General features: G+C 48.8%; 1 protein-coding gene across 1 annotated transcript in view; it reads left to right on the top strand.

The window, feature by feature from the left end:
* The window catches only part of DYSF (dysferlin), a 217,516-nt gene that overhangs the window by 14,121 nt on the left and 184,359 nt on the right, over positions 1-19,036 (top strand). The window contains 1 exon segment of the mRNA XM_013996042.2: positions 411-502. Within this exon segment, the coding sequence (XP_013851496.2) occupies positions 411-502 (92 nt within the window).

Genomic DNA, 19,036 nt, shown 5'->3' with positions numbered 1-19,036 from the left:
GGGGCTTCTGGAGACCAGTGTGGCACTACTGCATGCTGTCACCAGGGGCCTGGCTTCTTCTTGAGCATATTGATCTTGGTCCCTGAGGGCTCTGCAGGGTCACCTGACACATCCCCCAGCCGTGCTCCTGGTGACTGGGGGAAAATGGGTTGGGGAGGGGGTCTCAGGGGCCTGGCCTCCTCTTCACTTCTGCTGCCTTCTGCCCTCACTGTCACCACTGAAGCGCTGGCACCTGGCTATTCATGGGTCCATTCATTCCCTCCTTCAACCCTCCTGCCACCAGCATCCGTCATGGATGCCTGCTCAGGGCCCGGGGGGTGGGAGGGCGGAACCTGTGGCAACAGACACCGTCTCTTCCCTTCTCTTCTCGGAGTCCACCAGTGAAGACATCTTTCCTCCTTTTTTTCCAGGGCTTTGAGTGGGACCTCAAGGGCGTCCCCCTGGACCAGAGCTCTGAGCTTCATGTGGTGGTCAAAGACCACGAGACGATGGGGAGGAACAGGTGAGGCGGGTGAGGGGCTCTGTGTCTTGGTGTGTGTGTGGGGGTGGAGTCAGGGTGGATGTGGACTCCAGAACCTGGGCTTTGGAGAGCTGGTGTTTATTGAGGACCTGGCCCAGTGGTAGATCTGGGGGAAGCCTGGCTGCAGGCTCAGGAACTCAGCTGTGGGGGAATCTCAGCGCTTCCCAGGCGGCTGGCCGGTAAGGGAGATGGGCCAGCATCTGCATCTTGACATGTTTGCATGGGGCGCCTGTGCCCCAGGGAGCAGGGAAGAAAAGGCTGTCTGGTTCCTGCTGCAGCCCAGAGGTGCCCGGCCCGGCCTCTCTCCCCACCCAGCGCAGGATGGGCAGGGCGGCAGCCCAGGCTGCGTGCAGCGGCAGCTGGCAGGGAGCACTCCATGAAGGCTTCCTGGAGGAGGTGGGGCTCGAGGTGAGTTGTGGTGTAGAAATTGGAAGAGTAAGAACAGTCCACACTGCCTGCCCGCTGGCCTGTGGCAGTGTTTTCTCTTGTTATTTCATCTGCAAAGTTGGGGGGGAGGCGCTCTAGGCAGGAGGAATAGCAGACCAGAGCTCAGAGTTCTGTGGTGGCAAAAGTAGGCTCTCTAGGCAGCCAGTGAGTCCTTCCTCCTGAATTGGCTCCTGGGCCCTGGGTGTGCTGGTGGCAGGGTGTGGGGGATGGGCGGGGCCAGCCAAGCTTGAAGATTGATGGCCCTGTGGATGGTGGGGCAGGTGGCCTGGGAGACACAGCCTGCGAGGGTGCTCAGTGCTGAGCCTTGAGTGTCAGGCAGGGCTTCAGTGGTCCCTGTGGGATGACGGGATATGGCTGGCTTAGCTGCCAGCAGGGGTGGGTTCATGCTTGGGGGGCCATTTGCTGAGGTCTGGGCCCAAGGATCAGGCCTGGGCTTGCTGTTTTGTGACCCGCTGACAGGGGAGCCTTTGTCTGGGAACTGAGTCAGCTGGTGCGTCGTGCCCGGGCTGTGTTACCCTGGGGTGAGGGAGGAGGAGGGGGAAAGAGGGGGGATTTGGCGACCTGGGGAAGAAGGCCGATAAGGGTCTCAGGCTGCAAAACATTTGCGAAGTTTGAACTCTTAAAAAGCTTGGAAGGGAGTTCCTGTTGTGGCTCAGAGGTAACGAACCTGACTAGTATCCATGAGGATGCAGGTTTGATCCCTGGCCCCGCTCCATGGGTTAAGGATCCAGCATTGCCGTGAGCTGTGGTGTAGGTTGCAGACATGGCTCAGATCTGGCGTTGCTGTGACTGTGGTGTAGGCCAGTGGCTACAACTCCGATTAGACCCCTAGCCTGGGAACCTCCATATGCCATGGGTGTGGCTCTAAAAAAAAAAGCAACAACCAAAAAATGGGAGAAAAACCCAAGTGCCATGGTCTTGCTGTGGCTCTGCCATGCAGTGGGTGCAGAGCATGGTATGGGGAGGCTGGGGCACTTTCACTGGGCCCTCCTGGGGTGGGGCTGCAAGGTATGGGGGCCTAGGACATCTTGGGTCCATCTTGTCCAGCCTGGATCTCAGCACCCCCCACCCACACAGGGGCAGGAGCTGGAATTAGTTCACACCAAGTTACCCCAACACAGATGTTTTAGGGGAAACAGGCAGCTTCTGACAGGCATGAAAACTGGGCTCAGGGTGATCCTGGAAGACTTCTTGGAGGAGGGCCAGACTGACTTGGAGGCCAGGGCAGAGGAGACGCAGGAGAGCCTTCCAGTGTCTGAGCATGGAGGGCAGCGGGCTAAGGCCATACCAGTGGGAGTCAGTCACGTGTTTGTGCGGCCCAGTGAGAAGGGAGCAGTGGGGCTGGTTTGGGAAGGGACCTCCACCACAGGGCTGAAGATAATAATAGCAAATGCACAACAGCTGGTATTTACTAAGAGCTTAGCCAAGTGTCTGGCCCTGCACTGAGTCTTTATATAAAGATCTTTTAAAATCGGTTGGGTGCTACTATTATACTTGTCATTATCACAAAGGGAAACTGAGGCTCCAGGAGGTTGGGTAATTTCCTCAAAGGCTGGTGATGGCAGAGCTCTCTTTGAAGGGCGGGTCTGTAGCATTCTTGGAATCCCTGTGTTCCTGCACCTCTCAGAGTCTCCTGGAAGCCCTATAGGTGCTGGGCCCTTCTGGTGAGTTCACTTTCCCAATGACTCTGGCATTGAAAAAGCCCAGCAAGGCAAACACGGAGGAAATGCATGTTTCATTTTCATAATCACATTCAGCATTTTTCAGGCCCTGTGGGGAGATTTCTAAGACTGTGAAGGTAGCTGGGGGCGAGAACACATTTTTGATCACTCCTAGGGCCAGTGGGACCCTCAGGGTGACACAGGCCGGTGCCACCTGTGGGCTGGCCTGGCCTTGTGGGTTGGAGGTCACACTCCAGGGCCCATTTACCTTGGGGCCCTCTTGGTGGCCCCTGTGAGTGTCCTCCAGTTTTTAGGGGGAAGCCAGCTCCCTGAAGATCAGTTCCCCACATGACCAAGTTCACTTGGAGCCAGTGTGCTGGAAATCAGTTCCTCAAACATTAATTTGCAGAAAAGCTAATTTTCAAAATTTCCCAATTTACCAGAAACGTCTTTCTGATAACTCCTTGAATGAAATTTTGAGTTTTTCAAGCATTTATCTCAATTTTGCATTTCTAGCAATTAAACATGAAGTTAAATTAAAATTTAAAGGAGTTCCCGTCATGGCTCAATGGTTAACAAATCCGACTAGGAACTATGAAGTGGCAGGTTTGATCCCTGGCCTCCCTCAGTGGGTTAAGGATCCGGCGTTGCCGTGAGCTGTGGTGTAGGTTGCGGGCTCCGATCCCGTGTTGCTGTGGCTGTGGTGTAGGCCGGCAGCTACAGCTCTGATTAGACCCCTAGCCTGGGAACTCCATATGCCACGGGTGTGGCCCTGGAAAAGACAAAAAGACAAAATAAATAAATAAATGAATTAATTAATTAAAATTTAAACTTTCATAAATAAGTATCTGAAGAACTTCAGAAGTTGCCCAAATAATCCTCTCCTGTGTGGAAATAGTAGGATTTTTGCTTCATTATAGGAGCCAGTGGGGATTTCAGGTTGCAGAGCAGTTTGCTTGGGTGGAGGGTATGTGAGATGCTTCAACCTAATGGAAGAGAGGGAGGGGGCGGGTCCCGAACAAGCGCTGCTCTAAGAGCCTGATGGTAAGAGCACAGTGTGCTCATCCGACACGTGAAATGTGAGCCAAGAATCCCAGCTTAACATTAGTAAAAAAAATCTAAAGCTGTAACAGTAATAAACATTTCCAGGAAGTGACAAGAGGGACCTGTTAGAACAGCGGAGAAGGAGGAGGCAGAGGCTGGAGCAAGGAAATCGTAGGCAGAGTTTTTTAACCAACGGAGTGGTCGGGAGCTCTGAGCAAGCAAGACTCAGGCTCTTTCTCCACCTGCCCTCCATCCCTGGGGCAGGGGGAGTGCTTTTTTTTTTTTTTTTTTTTAATAGACGGGTGGTTTTGTTGAGTCATGGGGTTGTGGGCCTTGGGGCTTTCTCTGTTCTAGGGAACTCAATCCAGTTACCTGGGCCTGTTCGCTACGAAGGAGTCTGCGAGTCTGGATTCAGCTGTGTTATGCTGAGTTTTTGTCCTTTTAGGCCTTGTTTCATTTTCCACCTGAGACAACTGTGTGATATCTTATAGTTTTGAAAGAGAACAGGGAAAAGATTCAGTAACCTTCGTTCAATGAACATTTCGAATAGAGCACGTCTTCACTACCGTCACGTTGTCACTCTCTGGTCCGGAAGCAGATAGGCAAATATCAGGCCTGACCAGGACCGTTGCCCTCTGACTGCTCTGGGTTTCCACGAGCTCCATGGGGTCGTCTTGCAGCAGCCCCTTCATTCCTGGCGGTCCTGGGGTTCAGTGAACTCACCAATGGTCCTCCTGGGTCTCCGAGGTACAGCACAGCCATCCACAGGCGTCCTTCTGGGGTCTCCCTCTGCCTCCTCCTTCCCCTCTTCCCAACCTCCATCCTCTGCCTCCATCTGTTTCGAGAGTCCCCTCAATGCTTCCTCATTCCTTTTTGGGGGGCTACGCTCATGGTATGTCAAAGTTCCCTGGGTCAGGGATTGAACCCTTGCCACGGCAGTGACCAGAGCGGCTGAAGTTGCAACACCAGATCCTTCACCTGCTGGGCCACAAGGGAATTCTGGTGCCGCCTCATTCTTTGTAGCCTCTCCCTCTCACCTCTCTCTCCACAGGTCTCTGGCTTTGCTTTTTTTCCTTCCTGGCCCCTCTCTTTTTCGTCTTTCCTCCCTCACTTCTACTCTCTTCTCTCCTCCTGGGGTGTGTGATGTTTCTGTGTTTCCCCGGTGAACGGTGGCAGTTTGGGGTGACTTTGTTATTCCTAACTGGTCTGCTGGCCTGGAGGTGGGGTGGGGTCTCAGAATCTCTTAGGCTGGGAGCTGGGGGACTGTCTCTGGGCCTCTCCACATCCCACTCACCCTGATCCAATTGCAGGGGTGGATCACCTCTGCGTCGATAAAATCAGGTTTCAAATGCACAGAAGTAACGTCACTACTCTGGATGGGAAACACTCACGCAAACCCAGCTGGACTGGGTCCTGGATTTGGGTCCCAGGCTTCACTAAACAACTTCCTGTTTCCCCTGGACTTCTCAGAAGGATGGTGGAGGGTAGCTGACCCTGACCCCTGACCAGCTATTTGACCCCTGGGATATTCTGCCCAGAGATTCCTAATCTAGGCTACACAGTAGCATCACTGGCAGCTTTTGCACATGCCACTGGCTGGCCCCCGCCCACAGGTTTTCACTTAATTCATTAGGGGTGAGGCCTGTGCATCTTTTCACACCCCCAGGTATTAGGGATCTTCTGTGCAATCTGGAGTGAGAGCTCGTCAGCCCCACTCCAGACCAGTGCTGCTCCATTGACCTTTCTGAGATGATGGACTCGGTCCATGTTGGCTCCTGTAACTGAGGAACTAAACCTTCAATTTAATTTAATTTTAATTAATTTTAATTTAAATAGCTGACGGGTCTGCGTAATGGCTGCCTACTGTGTTGGATGGCACAGCTCTATATTTTGAGAACAGTTCCAACCCTGGGTTCATGTTCGAATAACCCGGAAGCTTTATTATAGATCAGTGGCTTGGGCTCCGCAGCAAATTGATTAAAGGAGCAACTGGAGTCAAGTGCAGGCATGAGCCCTTCTTGAAATTCCCCAGGGGAGGCCAGAGTGCATCAGGGCTGACACCCAACGCGTGAGAGCAAACTGGCACTTCTGCAAGGAATTGCTCTCGATTTTTTTCATGGATTAATTAAGACATAAGTATAACTCTTGCAGTCTTTTATGGATACAGTATTTATTGGTAGAAATAACTACCATACAATAATCATGGGCAAAGCTGCACCTGTTGAAGTTGTTAAGGAAATGAAAAACTGACTCAAGAATCCTCTTGGTAGCTGTAAACTTGATCTGGGAGTTAGATTTAATAGAAGTAATTCCAGAGAAGAAAATTCAAGAGTGGAAGGGAGCTCTATTTGGTAAAGCTTGATATGAACCAAAAAATTTTTAAAAAATCTTCACACTAAATCGGTGTTGAGACTTTTATACAGAAAATAGTTGTTACCAATGATAATACTTTTTGGAGTTCCCATTGTGTTGCAGCAGAAACAGATCTGACTAGGAACCATGAGGTTGCTGGTTTGATCCCTGGTCTCTCTCATTGGGTTAAGGATCTGGCATTACCATGAACTGTGGTGTAGGTCGCAGATGTGGCTCGGATCCTGTGTTGCTGTGGCTGTGGCGTAGGCCGGCAGCTATGGTTCCAATTAGACCCCTAGCCTGGGAACCTACATATGCCAAAGGAGCGGCCCTGGAAAAGGCAAAAAAAAAAAAAAAAAGACAAAAAAATAAAAAATAAAAAGCAGAAAAAAATAACAAAGAATTTTGGAGTTCTCACTGTGGCTTAATGGGTTAAGAACCCTACTAGTATTCATGAGGATGTGGGTTCAGTCCCTGGCCTTGCTCAGTAGGTTAAGGATCTGGCATTGCCTTGAGCTGTGGTGTAGGTCACAGAGGCAGCTCAGATCCCGAGTTGCTGTGGCTGTGTTGTAGGCTGGCAGCTGCAGCTTCCATTCAACCCCTAGCCTGTAAACTTCCATATGCCACAAATGTGGCCCTAAAAAGCAAAAAAACAAAACAAAACAAACAACCCCCCCAACAACAACAAAAAAGGGAGAGAGTTTAAGTATGCTGTATAGAAAACACATCAACAAATTAAAAGGGCTTAATTTAATTTGTCCTGAAAAATGCCTTTCCAGTAGAAATTAATTAATGTAGGTGTATTTTTAATTTAAATGTCCGGTAAATGTAAATATGGAAGCAGAAGTCTCCATGGAGTCAAAATATCCCACTGTCAAAACACCAGGATCAAAATAATGCTCATTTTTGACCACGGTAACACTGGCCAGCTTCACTACACAGTAACACTGGTAGGGTGGCCAGATTCAACCGAAAAACATACAGGCCAGCGGTTAAGTTTGAATGTCCCAAATGTTGCACGAGATGTCCTTACATTAAGAAATGACCCATTGTTTATCTACAGTGTACACTTAACAGGAAATCCTGTACTTGATGTGGCGACTCTACCCCAGGGCGGCTGTGCACCCAGTCTCCCTTCAATCAAGCAGTACAGAAGGACACCCAGATTTGCACCAAGAAGCAGCTAGAAGGCATACTACTGCCTGCAAAAAGCGTTCCTTTAGGCGCTCGCATAGCATTTCCTTCGGGATGGTGTCATTCACTCCCATTCTATCAGTGACCTGGTGACCCTATAAACTGGGGCACTGAGGGTTCTCGCAGCCTGCCTACCCCTGCCCTGCCCTCTGGGTCGTCAGAATGGTGTCTGCCACGACAAGGGCCCAGGAGGCAGCTGGAACACTCCTCCAAGCACCGCTGCTCCCCATCCTTCCTCATCAGCTGCTCCTCCTCCCACCCCCATACGGGGCTCCCTGAGCCAGCCCAGCAGAACGAGTATGGACTTTGGGAAGAGTCTAGTGTCAACAGCCGTGTGGCCTTGGGCAGGTCAGCTCAGCTCCCTGAGCCTCTGTTTCCTTACAGAGTATCAAGTGCAAAAGCACATCTCACGACCTGTCACAGGCTGTCTGTGTAGAGAGCAAGTTCATTCCTCCATGTACTACTTTCCATGGCTCCCTTGTGCTGCCCTCCTGCTGCCTCAGCTGCTTGAGCCCCACTGACCCAGCTCGTCCCCATCAAAGGCTGCTCTCAGCCAGCTGTGGTTTCAAAAAGACTCATTCATACTGAAGTGCTGGTGGCAGCCTGTGGCTTAACATTTTGCTTTTTTTTTAACCTTTAAAGATGATGAAAATGTTTTAACTTGATTTTTTGTTTTTATTTTTTCCATTTTAGCTGGTTTACAGTGTTCTGTCAATTTTCTACTGTACAGCAAAGTGACCCAGTCACACATACATATATACATTCTTTTTCTCACATTTTCCTCTGTCATGCTCCATCACCAGTGACTAGTTATAGTCCCCAGTGCTATACAGCAGGATCTCATTGCTTATCCATTCCAAAGGCAATTTTTTTTTATTAAAGTATAGTTGATTTACAATGTTCTGTCAATTTCTGCTGGACAGCCAAGCGACCCAGTCGTACATATATACACATTCTTTTTCTCATATTATCTTCCATCATGTCCCATCACAAGTGATTGGATATAGTTCCCTGTGCTGTACAGCAGGACCTTGCTCCTTCTTAGGAACAGAGGCGCTGCCTCTTTATTCCCCAGCCTCTGCTTGGACCCAAAAGAAAAGGGCTAATGGTGAGGGTTTAGGTGCCACCGCAGGCTGTGAGAAGGTATCTTGGGAAAGTTAAGTCTTCCTGCCACAGGTGACTATCTCCTGTGAGGCTGTTGCGGAGCCTAGAATAGGTCTTGGGGCCCCCAGGGTGGAGGTGAGGGTGTCCTGGTGCCACCTGGGCTTAATCTATTGAGGGAACATGGGGGTTTCCGGGGAGAAGCTGCACATGACTCCATCACACTCAGGGATGGATGGAAGATGGCAGAGGTGCCTGAGGGGCGGGGCCAGCTAACTGCTGCGTGTCACCCACACCTGGAGTGTGTTGATATGGTGAGGGGTCCCATCCTGGCAGGAGTGGGTGGCCTTGGTTCCTGGGTTGTCTACCTAGCTAAACAGGGCAGTGGTGGTGGCTTGCATGAGAGTAGGGTCAGAGGCTTCTCTCAGGAACTCCACTCTCAGCAGTGAGTCTCATTCTGACCCTCTCTGTGACCTGGACCTCTCTAAACTTCTGTTTCCTCATCAGGACAATGCCAATGACAGCACCTCCATTGTCAAGTTGTGACGTTTAGGCAAGATAATGTATGGGTGTCAAATGCCTACCCTGTGTTTGGCACATTGAAGGTGTCCAGTATGTGGGAGCTTTTGGTAGTAACTGGATCCATGTAGATGCATGTAGACAAACCATGTCAGGAGTTCCTGTTGTGGCTCAGTGGGTTAAGAACCCAGCGCACTGTCCCTGAGGATGCAGGTTCGATCCCTGGCCTCGCTCAGTGGGTTAAGGGTCTGGTATTACGTAGGTTGCAGATGTGGCTCAGATCTGGTGTTGCCATTGCTGTGGTGTGGGCTGGCAGCTGCAGCTCCCATTTTATGGACTTCCATATGCTGCGGTAAAAAGAATCAGAAACCATGCCCACGTGTGAAGGTACCGCAAGCGCATGCGTGCTGTGGACACATGCTGTACCTGCACGTGCATACATTCTTTTCTTTAAAAAAAGACTAAAAAGCCCCCACTAAAGTATAGAATTATAAGTATGTTATAAACATAAGTAGGTTCCATTTCTAAAAGATTCTTAAGCAAAAAGTGCAAGTTCCCCCATCCAATCCTTCCCTTCCCTCCGGTGGCATCCACTGTTGACCATTTGGTACAAAACTTTGTCGCCTTTTGCAAGCATCTGCTTATATACAACTGTATACATTTCCTTACACAAAAATGGAGTCATGCCATATGTATTTGTCCCCACCTTGCTTTTCATCATTTTATCATGGACGGTTTTCCCAGGTCAGTGGGTATTGACCAATCCCATTTTAACAGTTGTGTGGTATTGCACAGTATGGATGCACCATAATTTGTCCCACTGTACCTCATTGATGGGTATGTAGTTTCTTTCCAATTTATTTCCCGGCCCTCCACTGAACGTCTTTATCCAAATGTTTTTATGTCCTTGTATGATGTTTCCTTTAGGATAGGTCCTTAGAAATGGGATAACATTTTCATTGATTCTGCCAAATTGCTTCTCAAAATCGTTCTCCTTATTTATGTCCACCAACAGTGTAAAAACAAAAAAAGGTTCCTGTCAATTTTTCATTTTTCGCTAGTGCCATGGGGAAAAAAGGTACTTATACCTTGCGTCTCCTTGATTGCTTATATATTTTTATTTTCTTGCTTTATTTTTTTAGGGCCGCCCATGCAGCATAAGGAGGTTCCCAGGCTAGGGGTCGAATCGGAGCTACAGCTGCCGGCCTACACCACAGCCACAGCAATGCCAGATCCAAGCCATGTCTGCAACCTACACCACAGCTCACGGCAATGCTGGATCCTTAACCCACTGAGGGAGGCCAAGGATGGAACCTGCAACCTCATGGTTCCTAGTTGGATTTGTTTCTGCTGCACCACAATGGAAACTCCTCCTTGATTACTTATAAAGTTGAGCATCTTTCCATGTGTTTATGGGTCATTTGTGTTGCTTCTGTCAGTTGCCTATCTTTTTATTTTGAATTGGTTGTATGTTTCTTACTAATTCGTAGTTTGATTACTTGAGAATCTAATTCATAGTTTGATTATTTGGGAATATTAACCCTTGGTTTGTTTTATGTGTGGAGGGTGTTTTCTTTCTGCTTGTCACCTGTCGGGCACTTTGTCCCGATGTCGTTCTTACAGAAATGGATGCTGTCCAGATGTGTGCATGTGTACATACAGTTAAAAAAGGCAGAGAGGCAGTTTGCTGTTGCTTGAAGTTGGGGAAAGTGGGCTTGAGTTCAGCCTCCAGGTTTCAGCAAGCCAGCTGGCAGGACTCCCATTCTGGAATCCTTGGGAAGCTGTTTGGGGGCAGGAATATTTACAGTTCACCATCGCATTGTTCTCAGCCTCAAGTCAAGTGTTGACCAGATCCCTGTTTTCCAAGGAATTTTATAACTATATTTTGTCCTGGATTCTGTCCAGGACAGCCTTGGGTTTCAGAATAGTTTTTCTTTTGTCTTTTTCTGGATTGAAATGGAAAACTATTTAGAGTTACCCTTGGGCAGCCCCTGGGGAAATCAGATACTGGCAGGAAGGCTGCCAGAGGCCAGGTGGGCTGGTGTTTGTATGTGTGAAATGACGTCTAGCTCTCCCTCATTTCCTGCTCCTTATGGCACACAGGGCTGGAGGGGGCACAGCTTAACGTGTCTCCTCACCGGCACCCCTAAGCCTCCCCTGAACCTGTGAGCGTGTGTGTGTGTGTGTGTGTGTGTGTGTGTGTGTGTGTGTGTCCTGCCAGGACAGGGGCTCTCTGACTTTCCTGTTGTGCCGACTCACTGAGTCTAATGAGGAAGGTGCGGCTGAGTCAGTGATGAATGGATTTGAGTTGTAATACATATATTTTTAGTTGACATGTTTTTTCTTAGTTTAAAAGATAGAAGGGGAGAAACTGAGAAACTGACCAATGGAGGAGCCCCTTCTGGAGCTTTAGGGGAAACAATTTTTCAAATTTACAGAAAAGTTTCAAAAATAGAACAAAGAACATCCACACATTCTTTTTTGTTTTGTTTTGCTTTTTTAGGGTGGACCTGAGGCACATGGAGGTTCCCAGGCTAGGGGTTGAATCAGAGATGCAGCTGCCAGTTACGCCATAGACACCGCAATGACAGATCTGAGCCGTGTCTGCCACTTACACCACAGCTCACGGCAGCATGGATCCTTACCCCAAGGATCGAGGCCAGGGATTGAACCCACAACCTCATGGTTCCTAGTCGGATTCATTTCTGCTGTGCCACGACGGGAACTCCAATCCACATATTCACTTATTGCTAATGTCCTATCCCATCGGCTTTATATGATTCTTTCTCTTTTGCTCTCCTTTCCCTCCTTCTTCTCTTTCTCTCCCTCCCAATTTGAGGGTACGTTATACTCATTATGACCCTTTAGCCCTATATACTTTTGTGTCTACTTCCTGAGAGTAGGGATTTTTTTTTTTCATAATTGCAGTTCAGGTATCAACTTCAGCAAATTGAACACGGTTGCCATACTTCTATCTAACCTACTGTTTGTATTTTGATCCTTTCAATGGCCCAGATAGTGACTTTTCTAGCACTTCCCTCTCCCTTTCGTCAGTACAGGATCCCCAGTCCAGACTCCCACCTCAAATTTTGTCCTCATGTTTCCATAGCCTCCTTTACTCTGAGATAGTTCCATAGCCTTTGTCTTTTATGACCATTTACATTTTTGAATAACACAGTACCCCCACTTTAAAAAAATAGAATCTTCCTCATTCGTGGTTTGTCTGATGTCTCTCTCATGATTAGAATCATGAACAGATTTGGTCACTGGCTGCTGGCTGGGATCCGTCAGAGGCATGTTGTGTTTATCTCAGGGTCCAGAGGCATGTGGGGGTCCCCCGTTGGTGATGTTCTTTCAGTCACCTGTCGAGGTGTTGTCTGATTTTTCCACTCTTCGTTTACTGTTCTTTCTCCCCTCGAAGTCTGTTAAGAGACACTTGAAGGCTCTGCAAATAGTCTGCTCTTCATCAAAATGTCCCCCTGGACGTAGCATCTACAGGTGGCTCCTGACTGATGCAGGCTTTACCGTGATGGCTGGAAACTGGTTTCTCGTTGCTGGCAGGCTCTTCACATTTACCAGCCCGGGCTGTGTAGCCTTTCCTGCAGGAGGCTCTGATGGTGACACTGGTCTGACCCCAGCACTGTCACATCTGGATCCTACCCTGTGCTCGACACTGGTCACCGGCCAGCCACACCCTCACTGGCATCTCCCCGCTCGGCCAGTATGTCATCCAGAGTTGAAAGACCTGTTTCATCTCCTCCATCCTTCAAGGACAGCGCTAGAGTCAGGAAGAAGCCTGTTTAGGACCTGGTTTATTATGTTAGGAAATCTTCTTGAGCCACAGTTGCTCTTTCTCTGAGATTTTGAGAGGCTCATTTCTATTCTACCATTAGGAAATCTCACCTCTTAATGTTATTTTTTTATATTCATCTTGAATTTTACTTTATTTAGAAAAGCAATATTGTGGCCCCTCTTTCCTACATATGATATGACAGTGGCCTTCAACACAGTCTGGTGGGCAGAGAACAGGGAGATGGTGAGTGGGGTGACATTTACCAAGTAACGTCCGTGTTCCAGGCACAGTTCGGGCTGTTCGGTGTGTGAACCCAGATTTTACAAGAACCCTCTGAAAGGAAGTTTCCCTGTGGCACAATGGGTAAAAGATCCAGGATTGCCACAGCTGTGGTGAAGGTTGCAGTTGCAGTGTGAGTTCGATCCCTGGCCCAGGAACTTCCACGTGCCATGAGTGCGGCCAAAAAAAAAAAAGAGAGAGAGAGAGAGAGAGAGAGAGAGAGAGAGAAAAGAACCCTCTGAAGTTCTTACACTCTTCCTCTGAAGCTCCAACAGTGCATGAATGGTTGTCCATTTTGCACAGCCAGCATCCCCAGAACCTATGACAGTGCCTGACCCATGTTCAGTGCTGACTACCTATTTGTCAAATGAATCAATGACTTTTACAGATAAGGAAACAGGCTCAGAAAGGTTAGGCAACTTGTGCTCAGCCACACAGCTGTCGCATGGCAGAGCTGGGTTTCCGGCCCAGGTAGGATGACCCTGAGAGCTCTCCTTCATCACCAATGATAAATTCCGACTTTTGGAAGATAGCCGAGAGGAGGAATGTTTCCAAAGTGCTGCTATAGACAGAAAGGTCCAGTGTGAAAATGTTGGGAGTGACCCAGCCTGTGAAGACAATGGTTGGTGTGTGCGGCGCCCTAGAGTCTGCCGGGGTGGGGGGATCCCATGAACCGAGCAGAGCAGGAATTGCGTCCACCAGCCTTCCTGGGCCACCTGCTTTTGGGTATTGGGGGAAGGGACTCGTCTTACATTCTCTCTCTCTCTCTCTCTTTTTTTTATCTTTTTAGGGTCGCACCCACAACGCATGGAGGTTCCCAGGCTCGGGGTCCAGTCAGAACTATAGCTGCCGGCCTACGCCACAGCCACGGCAATGCCAGATCCCCAACCCACTGAGCGAGGCCAGGGATCGAACCTGCATCCTCAGGGATCCTAGTTGGGTTTGTTAACTGCTGAGCCACGAAAGGAACTCCTCTTTCTTTCTTTCTTTTTTGGTCTTTTTCTCTGCTCAGTCAGTGTCGCTGTGAGTGGCACTCACTTCTCCCTCTAACTGCTCCCTGACCCAGCCCCTAGCACCTGGGGATGTTGTCTTTTCTGGGCTGATACACGCATTCATTCTTCAGCTCACAGCATCATCACACAGGGGAGGCCTGGGGTAACAGATGGAGGGCCTGCCACCCCCTGTAGGTGCAGAGACCACTTTGAGTGGAAGACCTGCTCTCTTAGGCTCCCTGAACCTTCCCCGCCACAGGCAGGGCTGTCTCTCTCTGGCCGGCTGGCTTCTCCAGGGGTCGTAGCCAGCTGCCACATTGCCAGACCTGTTCCCCACACTAGACTCTTTCTTTCTCCCTCTCCTCAGGACCCAGACGTCAAGGCCACCCTCTGATAGTTCCACATGCGCTCCACTAGACCTCCCAACCTCCTCTTCGTAGGAGAGTGTAGCCCATCTATAAAGTACAATTACTGTGCTCTTTAAAATGACCATTTGGAGTTCCTGTTGTGGCGCAGTGGAAATGAATCCAACTAGGAACCATGAGGTTGTGGGTTCGATCCCTGGCCTCGCTCAGGGGGTTAAGGATCCAGTGTTGCTGTGAGCTGTGGTATAGGTCACAGACACAGCTCTGATCTGGTGTTGCTATGGCTGTGGCAGAGGCCAGCAGCTGTAGCTCCAATTCAACCCCTAGCCTGGGAACCTCCATATGCTGCAGGTGCAGCCCTAAAAAAAAAAAAAAGACATTCACCCATGATCTCCCCAACAAAAGCTAGCAGGCTCATGTTTAAAATGTAGGTTTTGTTATTATAATGAATATTAATATTTAATAATAGTTTATTATTCAGGTATGGTGAAGCCAACAAATCAGGAGATGCTTGCCATTGAGAGGATAATCTGTTGCAGTTCCCAAGGGGAGGGGGCATGTCACACCATGGGGGCCACAAGGGGAAGAACCAAAGTCAGTCAGGAGGCAGGCAGAGTGAGGAGAAAGCATGGGCAAGAGCATTTACTGCTGTTTCCTCGAAAAGAGCGGGCAAGGCAGGGTAAGTGGGTTTAGGATTGGCTACTTAGAATAACTTCGGCAGCCTCTAGCGGGGTGTCTGGAGTTGTGTGGTACCTGGCCCTGGGGTTTTCAGGGCTGGAGAATGTGGCTGAGTTGTGAGCACCCCCTAGAGGATGTTGTGGGTTAGGGTTAGGGTTAGGGGTCCGTCTGCATTTGATTGCTTTGCGTAGGAAAGGTGCTATTGCAGGTGAGTCCTTTACTATCTCTAGGAATGGGCTGGCCCTGGAAGGGAGAGTCCTTCCAGAGTGAGCAAAGCCTCAGATGTCAGAACAGCAAAATGCAGAATCTAAAAAGACATGATTGGAGTTCCTGTCATGACTCAGCAGAAACAAATCTGACTAGGATCTATGAGGTTGCAGGTTCCATCCCTGGCCTCCCTCAGTGGGCTAAGGATCCGGTGTTGCTGTGAGCTGACACAACTCAGATCAGACGTTGCTGTGGCTGTGGTGGAGGCCAGTGGCTACAGCTCCAATTTGACCCCCAGCCTGGGAACCTCCGTATGCTGCAGTGTGGCCCTAAAGAGACCAAAAAATAAAAAATAAACAAAGACATGATTAATACAGCTTGGAATTAGATTTTTTTAAAGAAGGGTCAAACCCAATCAAATTTGTAGCATGGGCTCCTTTGTCCATGGATAAGCCAAACCAAGGATTTTTTTGTTTCTTTCACCATGTGCTCATGGAGCTCTGGCGTGTGTCAGCTGGTACAGGATAGGGTCTAAGGTGAGGCCTCAGGAGTCTGGCCTGTCTGTTATTGTGGGAAATCACACAAGTCAAAAGGCTTTCTGAGTCCCATCTGTAAGGTGGATTGAACTAATAATACCAGGACCTACCCCCACAGGGCTAGTGTCAGTTTAGCCACGGCTGCATGTATTATGGGTAGAGTGTTCAGCACCTTTTCTAATATACTCTCAGAGACGAAGCAGATAGCTCTTAGTGGAATGTAAGTTTCATGAGGGCAGGCTCTGACTTTTGTCGGATGTGCTAAGTATTTGTTGAATGAATAAATTATAAGATTTTAAAAGAATTTTTAGGAGTTCCCACTGTGGTACAGTAGGGTTAAGGATCTGGGGTTGCCACAGCTATAGTGTAGGTCAAGGCTTGAACTGGATCCCTGGCCTAGGAGCTTCCATTTGCTGTGGGTGTGGTCAAAAGAGAAAAAAAAATAGTTTTTATGCTTTGTTTTTATTCTTTTATTTATTTATTATTATTATTATTATTTTTTTTAGGGCCTCACCCATGGCATATGGAGGTTCCCAGGCCAGGGTTTAAATTGGAGCTGCAGCTTCTGGCCTACACCACAGCCACAGCAATGCCAGATCCTTAACCTGCTGAGTGAGGCCAGGGATTGAACCACCGTCCTCATGGACACTAGTCAGGTTCGTTAACCACTGAGCCACGACAGGAGCTCCTATGCTTCGTTTTTAAATTTAACTTTCGAATTGGAAAAAAAAATTTAAGGAGTTATAAAAGCAGAAACTATTATTTTAAAATGCAGCACAGGAATTCCCTGGTGGCTCAGCAGGTTAAGAATCCAGTGTTGTCCCCACCTCGGCTGTGGTTATAGCTGTGGCATGGGTTCAGTCCGTGGCCAGGGAATTTCTTCATGCTGTGGGCGTGGCTAAAAAAAATGCAGCCCAAGTTCTCCCTTCTGTCCAGCTCTCATCCTTCTCCCATAGGTAACCACTCTTTGTTTCTTCTATATCGCTCTTCCCTTATTGCTTAAACACCGGTATAGTTCTTACTTCCTCTTTTTTACATAATAAGTAGAACATTTATTTATTAAAATAGATTTATTGGGTAAAATGCTCGTAACAGTTACCATCTTAACCACTTTTAAGTGTGTATAGTTTGGTGGTATTAAATCCAATCACGTTGTTGTATAACCATCACCACCATCCATCCCCATAACTCTTCATCTGTAAAAACGAAGCTCTATATCCATTAAACAATAACTGCCCATTATCCACTCCCCCTACCCCAGCCTCTGGAAACCACAATTACGCTATCTGACTCTTATTAAAAAGAGTTATTTTAAAAAAACTTTGTTTTTTAAAAACTTTGTTTCTTTACTTAATGTATCTGGAAGATTTTCCATATATTATAAATCTTCTTTTTTTTTGTTGCAGTTTTAAGACTCATGATATCTTATTTCATTACTTTGAAAATTGGCACATATATTATAAATCTATGGTGTACCTTCCCACTATTTTTAATAGCAGTATAGTGTTCCATTGTATGTCTATACTTAACTTACCCCTCTTCTATATTGGCCATTTGGGTTACCTCCTGTGTTTTATTGTTACAATGATGTAAAATGGCCTGAAGTTTTAAAATAAAATTGTTTAAATGACTGGAATTCCTGTTGTGGATCAGTGGGTTAAGAACCAAACACAGTGTCTGTGAGGATGCAGTTCGATCCCTGGCCTAATTGTGGATCAGTAGGTTAAGAACCCAACTCAGTGTCTGTGAGGACGCAGTTTGATCCCTGACCTTGCTCAGTGGGTTAAGGATCCAGCATTGCCACAAGCTGTGGCGTAGATGGCAGATGTGGCTCAGATCTGATATTACTGTGACTGTGGCTTGGGGTAGCAGCTGCAGCTCCGATTTGACCCCTAGTCCAGGAACTTCCATATGCCACAGGTATAGCCCTAAAAAGAAAAAAGATGTTTAGCTTTCTTTGTGCTTTGTTAAAATCAACTTACTTGGCCACCTTAATTCACTCCTTCCCACTTAAGGCTCAGATTTGGAGGTCACCACCTCCCACTTCTGATAATACAGTAACCTACCAATTGGAAGGCGAACTTGGGAACAAGCTCTTTTTCCATGAGGAAATACATGTGCCCTGTCAACACAGACACTGCTTTGACCTTTCCTTCCCTCCCCCAGGCTAATTCCCGATTTTGCTTTCGGCCCATTGGGATGACAGCCGCTCCTTCGGCCCCACACTTCTACTGCCCCCCACATTCCAGTAGCTTCAGAACACAGCACAGCCAAGAGGGATGACCAGGTCTGGGAAGGCTGGACAGTGTTTTTCTATCCGTAGGCTGCAGGGGCAGGGCATGTGGTTTCCTTCCTGCTGGCCAAGCTACACATACTTTCAGAGCTGGCTGGGAGGCACCTGGTGCAAGACCCTTGAATCCCAGCTGCCACTGATGGGTACCCATGCAGTGTGGAGCATCCCTGATGTCCAGAAGGCCCCTGGTCCCCAGGGTCTGTGTCTCAGCCTTGATCTCAGGATGGGGCGGATCTCCTCAAGGGTCTGAGAGCCCCCCTCCCTCAGGTCTTTTCCCCCTGAATAACACCAGTCCTCTCCATCCTCCGTGAAATGAATGAATGAAGAGCGGCCTCAGACCAGTTCCCCTTCCTTCCTTTCCCCTTCCCCATCCCCTCCCCCACAGTTGGGCGGGGCTGCACATTCAAGGGACGCTCTGCCTCTCTGGGTGGGACTTGAACTTGAGCTCACAGCCTGCTTTTTAGGCTCAGGGACAGGCAGCCTGCCTCTGGTCTTTCCTGCCAGCGGAGTAGGGGCTGTGAAGGGACTGACCCCAACGCAGTCTGGGAAGTAGGGGTATTTCTTGGTTCAGCAAGACGTTTAAGGGAGGAAATGACAAGCAGTCTTGCTGGCCACGGTCGCTCGGCCACTCGCCCGGAGGTGCCTGGGCTGGCAGGGGTGGGGCCGGCATTTCCTCCTGCATTTCCTCCCATTGTTCCCGCCCCGGTTCCGGGAATTCTCTGGGCAGAGGGCTGGGCGGGCAGCCTGCGGATGCGGGTGGCCGAGGCTGGGTTTTACTCTGTGCGCCCTGACCCTCTGTGGTCTGGCCACAGCCTTCCGGGTCCAAAGCAGAGCCTGGACTGGCCACCTAGTTGTCTGCACCGCCAGGCCTGCCGTCCTCTGCTCCCCTGACCCCCCTGCCTCCTGCAGCCCCAGCTCTTGAAGCCTCAAAATTGCCTGGAGTTGCCACGAGGAATCTGGGGACTGAGTTTTTCAACCAAAAAACAATGCAGGAGGCTGCAAATAAGAAAAGCGTTTATTTGGGATCTTAAGAGTTGTGATTCAGGAGACACAAA

This window comes from Sus scrofa, chromosome 3 (assembly GCF_000003025.6).
Source record: "Sus scrofa isolate TJ Tabasco breed Duroc chromosome 3, Sscrofa11.1, whole genome shotgun sequence".
In the NCBI taxonomy this organism is placed as follows: domain Eukaryota; kingdom Metazoa; phylum Chordata; class Mammalia; order Artiodactyla; family Suidae; genus Sus; species Sus scrofa.
The sequence above is the reverse complement of the archived record's forward strand: the minus strand, read 5'-3'. Positions and strand labels throughout refer to the sequence as shown.